Source organism: Rhamphochromis sp. 'chilingali' (assembly GCF_963969265.1).
Source record: "Rhamphochromis sp. 'chilingali' genome assembly, chromosome: 14".
Classification (NCBI taxonomy): Eukaryota; Metazoa; Chordata; class Actinopteri; order Cichliformes; family Cichlidae; genus Rhamphochromis; species Rhamphochromis sp. 'chilingali'.
In genome coordinates, this window is record NC_137941.1 from 14507990 (window position 1) to 14522048 (window position 14059).

Consider the following 14059-nt stretch of genomic DNA (forward strand, 5'->3'; position numbering starts at 1 on the left):
ATAAGATGGAAGAACTTAACTTGAAAACACTTTTACAGCTCTTAGAAATTGAATGAAAATGGAAAATCATTTCCACTATTTTCTTTTTTAGCTGATTGAGGGCTCTTGGTGGCAAAAGCAAACTGGAAGTCCTCGCATGTTTCTGGTTGGTCAAACAGGAATTGAGGGCCTGTGAAATCATATACAGCACACATCAGTGGTCCAAAACGACACACCACACAAACACATTGTGGTTTGATACTTACTGCTTGAAGATTTAGATTCAGCGGTTTTCTAGAAATGGTTAATCATAGTTTAGTATGTTTGTTCCAAAACCGAGACGACATGAAGTAGAGTAGGCTTTCAGTGAAAAAAACATTACCTTCTCAGTGAACAAAGATCCAGTGAAACCGAAAAAGTCCTGCAAAGAAACCTGGAGGTAATTCCAAAAGCAGGAAAATACTTTTTTCTGTCTTAATTGTTTGTTGAAGGCAACTGGACATTTTGGGGGATTTTTTGGTTCATGAGAAAGTTTCAAGCCTTATCCAAGAGGAATCTGACATATTTAGCCTCCCGGAGTTGGTCCTGAGAGTTGCTGGCCCATGCTGTCATGAGGGCTGTTAAAGGTCACAGAAGCAATGGTGTGAATTCTCTGCAAAACACTGGCCCTCCCACATGGGTCACAGTGTGAGTGGCGGTTGAAACCAGAGTTAATAATAGTTTTGTACTTTATAATCAGTTTTCATTATTTTTTCATTTTGACTATTTGTTTTTAGTTAAGTTTAGGTTCAGTTATTTTCCAGAGTTTTGTTTCAGTATAGTTTTTACTGTATGGTTGTAATTTACTTTTTATTAGACTCGGTGCTAGTTTTAGTCTTTTTAATTATTATTGTATAAGGAGGCCATATGTTAGAAGCAATATTTAGGAAAACACATCCAACAATGCCCCATCAGGAAAGCTATTGTGGGGATGAACAAAAAGTATTTTACCAGCATAATATAATCTGCAGTATGATCATTGCTTTAACAATGTAACAGATAGCTTTAAGATGGCCTTAAGATGTTTATGATGATGTTAACTTTGTATTCCAGGTGCAGTTATAACTATTTTATACATATTGCATATCTGTGCTTATTTGAGTTGATGTTCAGGTTCATTAATGGTTTTGAGCTTCATCTAGTGAGAGTGTCTAGATGATCCATGCTGAGGGAAAACTAGAACATAGAAGGAATTGCAGTACATGCTTACACAACAGTTCATTTTAATATCTTTTATATGTTCATATTCTTGTATTAAGCTTTTAGTAGGGGTTCTTGATTAAAACATTTATTTAGTAGAGGACACATACATAGTCTCAGTTGTTACATATCAGAGTGGCTTCTGTCTCTCTGTCTGGTTAGAGGTTAGGAGCTAGTCGCGAGGTGAAACAGGGTGCAATTGTGGTTAGCACACAGACACACACACACTTAGTTAGAGAATCATTTATAGGTGAAAGTTTAATCATGTTTTGCTGGGGTTGCAAAAAGAGCAGTTTGTCGCAGAACTGCTGCTGAGGTGTCAGGATGACAAGCGAGCATCCGGCAGTGACAGGAAGCACCTGTTATGAAGATAGAAGACAATTGTTCTTTTAAACGGTGTCAAAAGTCATTGTGGTTTTGATTTGATCTATGTATAAAATGTATCTGTGACGTTGAAGGGGCGTCATTAAATTTAAGCCCTGACGGTATAAAATATCTGTTTATGCTTTGATTAAGTCGAAGATCAATTGTTGTTTCCAGTGATCTTCCCACGTGTGAATTAAAATCTTCGTTTGACTTCACCCGGCCGGACCAGTGTGGTTATTCTTCGAGCACCTCTTGTACCCTTCCTCAATTTTTGAACCTTAACACTATAGTAACATTTTTACCAAAGTAACAGATACCAAAAACTAAGGATATTTAATTATTTTTCCTTATTTATTCCTGTTTTGTTTTTTTTATCTTGTTTTATTTTATTTTCCAAGTTCACAAAATTGTTTATGTTAGTTTAAATTTTTTTTTAGGTTTATTTTAGTTACCACTGTTGCTTGTGCTGTACCAGTGGCACATGTGATGTGACAATAAAAGTGATCTATTTTGATTTGATTTGATTTAACTATAATAACGGGATGGGAAATAAAACATCGTCATGAGCCAAAAAGGACGTCCAGTTTCCCTAAACTCAAGCATGTAAGACACCATGAGCTGGATGCCTAAAAACCTACACAATGATTTCTGTGAGATCATTTATTCCTCACCTCCTCCTGTGATGAGCCCACATCAAATCCAAATCCAGGAAAGCCTGGTGTGTTGGGATCAGAGTTCAGAGAGAACAAGAAAGCTGGAGATTTGGTCTCAGAGCTCCCTTGATCTTTGGAGCTGGCTGGGCTAAAGCTACAGCGAACACACGAAAACCAGTTGTCAGGACTTGAGTGAGTGTAATTCAAAGCATCAGACCACTCATCCAAAGTCTTACTTAAATGAGAATGTCGGGGTTGAAGACGCAATTGTAATTTTTGACTGAGGATCAGTCTCCTGAGATGGAGGCTGAGAAGAAGTAGCGAGTTCCTCATCGTCCTTGTCGTGTGGTGGCTGCTCTTCATGTGTAGCTGCTCCCTTCTCCATCTCACTCTCAAAAATCTCCTCTGCATAGAAAACTGTGGGCAGCTTCTCCTGTCGAGGGGGTCAAAGCATTTCCAACAGTTCGGATGGATACTTGTAAAAGTGGGTTTTCCATTGTGGCAATACTGTTCTGTGGAGTGCCTCTAGCAACTTGATATTTTCCTGGAAACATACACGGCTTCTAAACTTCTCTGATACAATAGAATAGATTATTAAAAGTCTTAAAAATTGTATTTCATTGATAAAAATGTCAAAATCATACTTTGCAGGTCTGGACTACATTTCCCACAAAACAGCACATTTCGGTCTGTTGTTAGGTTACCTCGTAACCCCTACAACCCCAGCTTTTCATGTAGGTTTCTGACAAACAGTGGTAATTTCTAATCCTGTGCTGGGTTTCTATATGATAAGCAGTGCGGCTTCTAGTAAAGGCATACAAAACTGTGGAATGCCTTTACTAGAAGCCGCAACTACCTATTTATAACACACACTGCTGTGGAGACAGCAAGGTAAACTAGGACAGCAAGAAGAAATAACAAGAAAAAAGAAAAAGTTATACATTCAATACATTTGGCAAATTTGTTTGATTAACTGGTTCAGGTGTATTAGCAGAAATTGCAAGTATAGTAAACTAAAAATCAGAAAACCTGGTGTTCTTGTGAAGTCTCCTCTTCCTGCTCCTCAGTGTGCATGTCCTCTGGCTGATTCTGATCTGAAGAAGCAAATATTCTGTTCACGTGGTTTGATTAACATGATCATTCAAACTAAACTCGTGGCACCAGAGAGGCGCACCACAAAGCCAGATTAACAGGTTATGTCGAGCTTGAGCTTTCAGTATCACATAAGTTACCAAGGTCATCTTAATCTTGCTAGATGATGAGGATGACTGTTTGGGATTCAATTTTAAAAAATACATTTGTAAAAATGTGTAGGTAATTGCACAGACTTCCCTGTAATTATAAAACAGGATGGTTTTATTTACAGAATATGTCATTTGTTGTTTTTAAAAAAATTAAATTTCTCAATGGTGAATAGTGAGATTTTCTCTCTGGCTTAAAAAAGAAAGCTTGTGATTGCCCTTTTCCTATCTTTAGTCCTTTCTATCTTTACTTTACATATTTCTTTATCATCCAAAGACAGACTGAAATAGACAGCAATCAATCTATATTATGAGTAAGAAGAGTCAAATAATGTCCCCTTTTAATGTGAGTGACCCCGAATACACACCCTTCAGCATATGACTCACCACAAAACTGTTGACTGGACCACAGCTCCTTACTTCCTTCCTCTGGGGAAGTACTACAGGTGAGTAAATCCTGGATGTTTTCCTCATGGATCTCTTCAGCATTTACCTCTTCATCAGATGTTTTATGAACACTCTGTAACAAATGCTCAGATTTATCAAAGTGTGAAGTTATAACTGGAACAGCTTTAACTGCCTTTCATGATTGCTTGCCAGTGTTTAGATGCATTTAATAAAATACTAAATCTGTACCGTTGTCTGATTGAGATGCAGAGAGGAGATGTCAATGGAAGGCTCTCTGTCCCTGGCTGTCTGATGATCAAATCCATTCTCTTGTTCTGTTACAGGCTGCAAGCCAAAAGCACTAGAAACAAAAAATGGGCTCGGTCAGTCAGAAATGACCATTCCTGTAAGCTATGTGATTATTCTTTGTGAGTGATTCACTAAAATACCTATCTGGCAGTTTCTCGGTGGAAAATGAAGTAACTACTGGACCTGTTCGGACAAAAATTTAAGGGACTGTATACCAAGCTGTAAAAATTTTCAGCTCTAACAGAGCAAAGCTCAAAGATACGAAAGGTTTATCACCAGTAAGATGGTCCAGCTCCTTCTGCTTCATTGTTATTTGTTCATCCCAAGCTTTGATCCTACATTCAATTTCCTCTTTTTCAGCCTTCAGCACGAGGAGCTTTTCAGCAAGAGGATTTTGTAAATAATATTCTTTATGCTCCTGGAAAATCTTTCTGTAGCTTGCAATCCTTTCTTGAAAGACCTCCCTGTTTAGGTATAAATAAAGAACATTTAACATGTCTGTTTCCAACACACAAAAGTATTAATCACAAACAAGGCTGCTAAATGAACCCACGTGTCATGGTTGTAGTCGGCTTTTCTTTTCTCCAGTTCTGCTTTCAACGTCTGCTCATATTGAAGAAGCAGGCCGTTAGTCGCCTTCATCCTAAATTTATATAAAAGACAAGCAGGTACTCTGTAGGTTATTTACTTTTACTCTGTCACTTGCTACATATTAATTAAGTAAAAGACTTTTTTAGAACTTACAAAAGAACTAACAAAAAATGAAGCTGTTCCCAATCACAGGGTTTCTAGGGGATAGTGCACGATGGATCAAAATTTGATGAGAGTGTCCTTTGTTCATTACTTCACCAGTTTTGACAACAACACAGGCTGAAATGGAGCCTCAAACCATCATCTAGCCTTAACCATGTGTTATAGCTGGCTGTAGACACTTGACTGACCTCCTCTGTACATACTGACGACAATTTAAACTAATGGGATTCATCACTACATAAGACCTTGTTCCCCGATTTTCAGTCCAGTCCCGTGTAATTTGGCATACCTCAGCCTGGCATACCACTTCTTAGGAATGGCTTCTTGACAATCATCCTTCCAGTGAGACCAATTTTGTTTGGTTTCAGTGAACAGTAGAGATCTATCTCTCAGGTCCTGTGTCAAGTCTTTACTGGACTTTTTTTTTCTCTATTTCTCAAGGATAGGACTTTGAGATCCTGTTCATCTTTAGCTTTTTAATGTTTCCATCACTTCTTCTATCCTCCACTTGTCCTATTTTCTATTATTTCTTTTTAAGAACCATCCTGCGATATACCAAGTTTTCAGCTAAGCTCTTTGGGAATCATTGTTGGTGCAAAATGCTATTTCATTTCTATCAAACTGAGTTATCTTTGGCATTTTTTGTAGAATCGACTCAAGAAATGGGAGTAAATTATATGTTTTTAGGGCAGGGTGCTAATTACAAAGTGCCTAAAAATACAGTTTAAAATGACTTCCTTGCTACGTTATCTGTTATGTGCAGACCTTCTATGACTCTGTTGTGGCTTCTGCTATCTTTTATGGCGTGGTCTGCTGGGGCGGCAGCATCTCTGCTGGGGACAGGAAGAGACTGAACAGGGTGATCCGAAGGGCCAGCTCTGTTCTAGGATGCCCTCTGGACCCAGTGGAGGTGGTGAGTGACAGGAGAACGGCGGCTAAGCTGTCATCCCTGATGGACAACATCTCCCACCCCATGCAGCAGACTGTGACAGCACTGAGCAGCTCCTTCAGTGGGAGACTGCGGCACCCACGGTGTGGGACGGAGAGATTTCGCAGGTCTTTCCTCCCCACTGCTGTCAGACTCCATAATAAAGACTTTAACTGATCAAGCACACACATCCATACATATGCAATAATACTAAGTGCAATAATCCTTTCTGTCATCGTTGTATTTTTACTCAGTTGTATATAGTATTTGTATTTGTATTCTATTTTTATCTTATTGTATATTTATTTTATTTTATTCTACTGTATATAGTATTTTATTTTATTCTATTCTGTACAGTTGTGTACTGTATTTATTCTTATTGTATTCTAATTTTTGCCTCATAACTTTTGCACTGTCCACTTCCTGCTGTGACAAAACAAATTTCCCACGTGTGGGACTAATAAAGGTTATCTTATCTTATCTTAAATACTGGTTCATTCCTTGATTTAGATGCATTTTTATGCTTGAATGATTCACAGGTCAGTGTTAAGTGGCAGTGTTAATAAAGATACAAACAACAACAACAAAAAAAACATTGGTCATGAACAAGGACTAGATTGAAAATGAGTGAAAAAGCATCCAAATGTCCAAAGAAAAACTTTAAAAGACCTTCAGAAAGCCTGGAGAAATAATACTCAAGACCACTGTAAAAATCACAAGAAAGTCTGGCTCCTTGGAGCGAAATATAAAGAAATGAGAGGTGGCTCAACACTTTTGCACAATCTTCCTGCACCGTAATCTATCATGGTTTGGCACATTTATTTCCTGTTTAATTTTACAAAATGCTGTACCTTTTTGCATTTGCTTTATTACGTGTTACAGTGCTCTGTTTCACACTGATTTCCTCTTCAAGTTGCTCAATATTTCTGTTGATTGCTTCAATGTAAGACTTCTTCTCAGCAATGTTGGCTCTGGAAACTGTTGCCAAACACATTAACACAGCACACAATAATCTTATATTAAAAGATAAAGTTCATGATACAGGATTCCCCAACATTGTGCTTCTGTTAATAGCTGATAAGGAAATTCAAAAGGACACTATCACTTTAAAATCAAATCCCTTAAGGCTAGTCAGGTGGTTGGAAGTGTACTCAATGGATAGCCTGATCAATCAGTACTAAAGCAGGGATCTTTAAACAATAGTGGGCTAAATGGACCTTATACAAGGGAATGAATGGGCAATGTTTTTAAATGACTCAAGACAAGGTGACCAGATATTAAAAAGAGGATACTGCCACTTAGTATCATAAAATGCTAGAGACTGGACCCACAGGCAAGCATAACAAAAAAAAACCTTTAGTCATTGATCCAAAAAACAGAAACAGAGAAAAAAACATAAACAAAACAAGAAAAACTAAATAGAAATGGGCTTGTGAAACAAAAGGTAGACAAACAGACAAGGTGATAATTGACGTGGCAAGTCTATACATATACACAAAGGAGTAGATTGAGTACAGGAGAAAGTGATCAAATAAGGAAATCTAATGACAGACAGTTAGAAATGAGGGAAGAGAACAAAAGCAGGAAATAAAAACACACCTACATATGAGAAAACCACCCTTCAACGTAATGCGAGAAGTCAGCAAAAGGACAAGTGACTAACAACTACTGAGACATTAAGTATACAGTTGTTGGACATAGATACAGTTTTGTTGATTTTGGTCCTTCACGTTACCACTTGTGAATTTTAAATAAAACAATCAAAATGTGATTAAAGTACAGAGTTTTAGCTTTAATGATGTATTGATTACTTAATTTTGTGTAGTACAGAGGAGAAACTACAAACATTTTGGTGTTGTACAACAAAATATAGACCCAATCATAATATAACATGCAGACAGAAACAGGGAGGACACATCAAGGTGGCCAAGAGGGGCTCTGTGACTTAAACTGACAAAAAAAAAAGCTTAATGGTGTTTAATATCTAATAACAAAAGACACAAAGGCCTGTCTTTAGCCCAGTTTATCATTACCTTTCTTGAGCCACTGTTTTACACCAACATTAGCATCAACACATACCTTTAGTGTGTTGGTTAATTTCATTCTTCTTTTGAGATAGCTCCCGAGTTTGAAGAGCTATAAAAAAGTACATATAACACTTATCTTTCATAATAATAACAAAAACAACAATAGTATAAATAAACCTCTAAAACCTTTTTAACATTGTTTAAATTGTCATGTTGTCTAGCTAGCTTCCTGGCTTGTGACTGACATTTAGCCATACAGCTAATAAGCTAATGCTAATCCAAGATAACATAACTGATGTAATAAACTGTAATAAACTGAATAAGTGAATTTACCGAGGTGAAAGAGGAGCTGGTCAATATTATCAAATGAATCCTGGTCATTCATTTTTATACTTTGAGGCTAATATTATCACATCGACTGATCCCGTTCTTTAGAGCTATTGAAGCTAAAGCTAAAGGCTAGGAACTGAGACTTCTTCAGGAAATGACATTGTTTTAATGTTATTTTTAATTAGTTCAATTAGAAGTAAAGGAATCAAAATTCATATTATTTCTACTGACTTTTTTTAAAGGCTACCATATTATTGAACGTTTTTATTAAGAAAAACTTAAAATTCCCAATTCATTTATTTAAATTCATTTTATGTAATTTTAATATGTTATTATTAATAATAATTTTATGTTGGTATTGTATGAAAATTTTAAATGATAAATGATTTTCTGTAAAAACAGTAGGAATTCATCGCTATTACAGCCTACTCATTTCATATATTTAATCAGTGTGTTGTTTACTATTGTCTACTAGCCACAAAAAGCTATTTTGAGCTTCTTTTTTTTTTTTTTTAAATATTTTTGACCTTATATACTCATTTATTTGCTCATATTTTAATAAGTTTAGGATTTTCCACAAATAGCACTCCTGTCCCAAAGTAATGCTGCAATCAGTTTTTAGCGACTTAAGTGACTTATATCCTTCACTTATACCACTCAAAAGTCTTACTGATATTAAAATTGCGTTAAAAAAAAAAAAAGAGTGATCTGGCCAATTGAGCAGAGGAAATTGCAACAAGAATAACATAATACTTCTTTAATGATATTTTAAAAGGCCAAAAAGGACTGGATGCATTAGACTGTAGGAAAAATGTGGGAAAAACATCATAGTCTAATATAATACCCGGGAATTATATTAGACTATGATGGTTTTCCCACATCATCATTTTTTCCTTGTTCACATGACAGCCGTGAGGATCACGGATGGTGGGGATTGGTGTGCGGCAGAGGTTGGAGGGGCGGGACTAGTGCTATTCTGGAAATCGCTTTGCGTAGCGCATCTGTATGGACACAAACACAGCGCTGAAATTTGCGGGCTCTGCTCCTGTGTGTCAGGCAGATTCAGTAATTTATTCTCACACGGTGCAAGTTAATCTACACGGAGCTCGTCCAGCAGATTGAAGGTAAGATGAAGCCGCAGTGGAAATGTTGTGGTTAGAGCACATTCACCGGCTGCAGACAAAAGAGCGGACATGGGTGGGATTTAAATGGGAGGGGATCAGCTGTATGAAGGGCTTCATTGTCGCTTTCACCCCCTCTTCTGAAAAACATGCATTGTTTTGGACCAACTGTACATTTCCTTCTTTAAATTCCTTATTTTTTCCCCCTATCATGTGTCTGGACGTGATTATATTAGCCTGAGCTTCAGCCTATATTGCTGCGCTGTCATGCAAAGAGACCCCCTCCCCCCCCTTTGAACAATTGTGTCATGCTTTGTTTGTGATATCCTATTTGTTTCCTGTTCATGCCATACCATGAGATGCCATGAAATCAATGATAACATGACATTTGACATCAGCACATAAAGCAAAAATAGGCTACTGTGCAGAATCTGGGCCAGGATCAGTGGGCACAGGCTTACACACTGAGCTTAAAAACATGTTTTTCCTAATGACGCTCTGTGTGTGTGTGTGTCTGTGTGTGCTAGTGTGTATGTTTTTATGACTTTGCAATCAGCTAGTCATCAGAGTAAAGGCTTAATGCAATGGTTGGAGATTTGTATGCTGCTTAGAATTTCATTATTCATTTCCACACATAACACATCCAAACAGTAGCCTCAGAGTAAGAGTTGGATTGGATGAATGAGAGAACATGGCACAGGTAGAGGAGCCTCAGACTGAGGGGGAAGGCAGCCCCCAGATGGTCTCCTTAAGGTCTGACGTGTCAGGGAGCCATGCGGATGATGGGGAAGTAGGACCTTCCATGAGGAGGAAGAGGAAGAAGAAGAAAGATCCACGTCCTGAGTCCTTCATTGTTTATCGGTCTGAAATGGAGAGGGCACCAGGAGAGGACCAAGGAGGAGACGAAGGAGCAGAGAGGAGCACTGAGGAGGGAACTAAATTCCTCTGCACACCCACAGGCGAAGGTGAAAAAGCTGTCTCACACTGTTAAACTCATGAACCCAACATGTCAGATGTTAGTACTGTAGGACAGGATTTGTGCACAAAATAGACTTCAGTGTTACAGCAACCATTATTCCAAAAAAGCTGGGATGCTGTATAAAGTATAGATAAGAACAAAATACAGGGATTTGAAAATCTCATAAACCCATATTTTATTCACAATATAACACAGAAAACATACCCAGAAAAAATAAAGTGATTTTGAATTTGATGGCAGCAGCACATCTGAAAAAAGTTGGGACAGGGCCATGTTTACCACTGTGTACTGTAGCATCTTCTTTTCTTTCAACAACAATCCTTGCAGGCTTCTACTATGAAGCCATGCTGTAATGGATGCAACTCTTTAGTGTTGTATCACTGAGATATGTGATGCCTTTGCTAAAATGTTGCTGTAAAACCTGTGTCTATCTTTCAGCATTGCTGGAGCCTTTCCAGATGTGCCAACTGCCAATTCCACAAGCATTAATAGAACCCCATCAGAGATGCTTTTGAACTTCACGCTGATTTTGAGACAGATGATCTCTCTCCTCTGTAGTCCGGAGCATTCAGTGCCCATGTTTTCCAAAAAGAATTTGAATTTTCAGTTTATTGGTCCAGATTCAAAATGTGGGTTAATGAGATTTGCAAATGATTGTGTTCTGTTATTATGTTTTTACACACTGCACAGGCTTTTTTACAGTTACGTTTGGGCTTCCCTGTGTGTCGCTTGCTTAACTTCCATGTCATATCCTGTATGAACAGGCTGGAGTCTTCCTCCAGACAGCCGCTACGTGACCCTGACTGGCACTATTACGCGTGGAAAGAAGAAGGGTCAGGTGGTGGACATACACGTCACTTTGACAGAGAAGGAAATCAGGGAACTCGCCAAGTCGAGGGAGCGTCTTGATGCAGCATGCGAAGCGAGCGAAGGCTCCAAGCGCACCTGTAGCTTAGATGCGTGTCAGGGACCCCATGTGGTCCTGTGGAGCATCTCGTGCGCACCTGTGGTTTTCATCCTCTCGTTCATCACTTCCTTCTACTACGGCACCCTCACCTGGTACAATGTCTTCCTGGTGTACAATGAGGAGCGGACGTTCTGGCACAAGATAACAATATGCCCCTTTCTTATCATCTTCTACCCCATGCTCATCATGCCTTTGGCGCTGTCACTGGCTCTGTACTCTGCTGTGGTGCAGGTGTCCTGGGCCTTCAGTGAGTGGTGGCAGGCGGTGCGCGACCTGGAGAAAGGCTTCTGTGGCTGGGCCTGTGGGAAATTGGGGCTTGAAGACTGTTCGCCATACAGCATAGTGGAGTTGCTTGACTCTGACACTGTTTCTGGCACTCTACAGAGCAAGGCACCCAGTGAACTTGCCCAAACGTCATCAGTGTGAAGTAGTGGGCACTGGGCTCAAGGAGCATATTGCTAATGTGGTCAAAGTTGGGAATTATTTGAATAATTTGAGTGTCAAAATGAGCACCACTACTATCTATGTTTTTGCTAATGAAGGGTTTGAGACTTTCCTGAAAGCCACAGGAGTAAGAAAATTATCTTTTGATTAGAATTTCTTTTCTAAAACTATTTCAAAATGTCTCTTTTGTTAATAATCACACAGTAAGCACTGCCTGAACTCTCCTTTGGTGCTGAACTGCTATCACCTAGCATTATTGGAGTTGAAGCACTGGAGTAATTATTATGGGACTTTTCTTTTTGATTACAGGTTCATTACAGCTTTCACAGATCACTAAATAGCCACCAATAATTATGGAACAGCACTCCCACTCAAAGACCTTTTCAAACATATGGACCTTGGTTTTCACAGCTAAGGCGTGGACACTGATATGCACACACTCCTGAGAGTTTACATCAACTTTCACTTCATCTGTAAATATCTGCATTAAGTATATATGATCACTGTGCTGTTCAATGCCATCAAAAATACCTTCAAAGGCAACACTGTTGTCTTTGTGAAGTAATCATAATCACTTTGAAGGTGGATTTAGAGTGAGGCTGGCATAAAAAATGGGCAAAGGGGGTGACCGTCCCCTGGCAGTGGTGTGGGTTTACTTTGTGTGAGTTGCTGATTTTAGTGGAAATATACACCAAAGAGCACCAGTGTGAAAATCTGTCCTTTTAAGGGGCAGCGTGACCATAAAAAACAGATTCATTGTCATAAAATTGGACTTTTCCTCCTCTGCCTATAGCATGCAACCCCACAGCCATCAGTCACTACAGAATGCATGAATCTTTTGTTTTGAGCAACATATACACTGTATGGGCAAAAGTATTGGGTCATACCACTTGAGTCTTTGAATTCCAGCACCTAGCAATGCAATCTGCCTTCACAAATAATTGTGAATGAGTTGTTGTAAAGAGCTTGCTGAATTTGAGGTGTGGTGATATAATAGGAAGCCATCATTGCAAGAGGACAATTTGTGAAATTTCAGCCCTCCTAGATATTCCACAATCAACCGTAAGTATCACTGCAAAATGAAAGCTTTTAGGAACCACTGCCACAGCCAGGTCACATAAGGTCACATATGGGTCACCAAGTGCTGAGGCGCATATTGCAGAGGTCCAAACCTCCCCTGGCTTCAATACAGAAGCACAAAAACTGTGTGTCTGGAGCTTTGTGGCATGGGTTTTCATGGCTGAGCGGCTACTGTAGGTGTAGGTGGTCTGGTACTTCGTCCTTTAATAGTGTATGTTGTTTAGTGTTTAAAAGACATGCATTTATTTTCTTTAAAAGCCTGGACTTTAGATGAGCCATTTTCCGTACATTTCTTTGGGATTTTTTTGTTGTAGGTTAATACACATTTGGATGAAGGAAAATGTTGGCTAAGTGATGTTTTTGTTGGTGACAACAATTCCAGTAAAAGACAACTAAAAGTTTTATTTTTTTATGTATAACTGAACAATAATTATCTCATAGCACTGAAGACCTCCAAGGAGTCTCTTTAGCTTAATCCACTGCTGATTATTTATTTGCAAGGGATTTTTAAAAATTAAAAGTCATGATATGATCCTTACATCACACTCTGGGGTAAGAAGAATTCTGGCCTGTGAGTTTTTCTTGGTTTCTGGACTCTGTACATAGTCAAGGTATCTAAACAATGCATGGAGATTGAAAGGAAAGGAGACCAATACCTCTTTTCTTATTGAGGGTTAATTAAGCAGTTACAAAGCCATAGTGAGAACAAGCTGACAGATTGTTCTTTTTTTGTTCATGTTTTCATACGTTGAACAGCATTAAAACAAGTGTTTGTGTTGTCTTCACAGTTTTAAATCGCACACACACAAAAAAGCTGAAGTTGAAGAATTCCTGTTACATTTCCATGCTCACATATTTTACATATTACTTCAATTTGCTTTCTATATTTAAGCCTAGAAGATGTTCTAGCTAGGTGCTTTTATACTTCAGCACTTTGAGATATATGTACTGTAAACAGCTATCAAAAAAAACTGATTGAAATTCAAGCAAGACTGGATTAAAACATCCAGATGGTCTAAATGTTTGTTGAAATGTTTATGGATATGACTGGCTGGGTTAAGTGATGCAGTTTTACATGTTGTGAATCTATATGATGCAAACATTTACACAAGTGAAATAAAGTGTTGTGTTATTACATCTCAACTACAGACTAATATTTATTGTATCGTTAAAACCAGCGAGTCACTCTAATCAGCAGACAAAGACAAGAGTCAGCATGTAAACCCTGCATGGTGCACAGCAATGCAGATGGCTCT

General features: G+C 38.4%; 2 protein-coding genes across 2 annotated transcripts; one reads left to right on the forward strand and one right to left on the reverse strand.

Annotated features, from left to right (window-relative positions):
- Positions 1-34: 34 nt before the first annotated feature.
- On the reverse strand, positions 35-8324 carry LOC308409994 (uncharacterized protein). Its single transcript, XM_080903036.1, has 14 exons — positions 8216-8324; positions 7935-7991; positions 6707-6833; positions 4728-4817; positions 4451-4638; positions 4315-4357; positions 4115-4226; positions 3866-3998; positions 3267-3331; positions 2474-2670; positions 2256-2391; positions 362-400; positions 246-273; positions 35-169 (listed from the first exon to the last, which is right to left on the reverse strand). The coding sequence occupies exons 1-14, from the start codon at positions 8265-8267 to the stop codon at positions 42-44; spliced, it is 1395 nt and encodes a 464-aa protein (XP_080759162.1). The 5' UTR covers positions 8268-8324; the 3' UTR covers positions 35-41.
- An 862-nt stretch (positions 8325-9186) lies between these two features.
- Positions 9187-13932, forward strand: tmem169b (transmembrane protein 169b). The gene is made up of 3 exons (XM_080903237.1): positions 9187-9336; positions 9861-10298; positions 11077-13932. The coding sequence occupies exons 2-3, from the start codon at positions 10025-10027 to the stop codon at positions 11703-11705; spliced, it is 903 nt and encodes a 300-aa protein (XP_080759363.1). The 5' UTR covers positions 9187-9336; positions 9861-10024; the 3' UTR covers positions 11706-13932.
- The last annotated feature ends 127 nt before the right edge of the window (positions 13933-14059 follow it).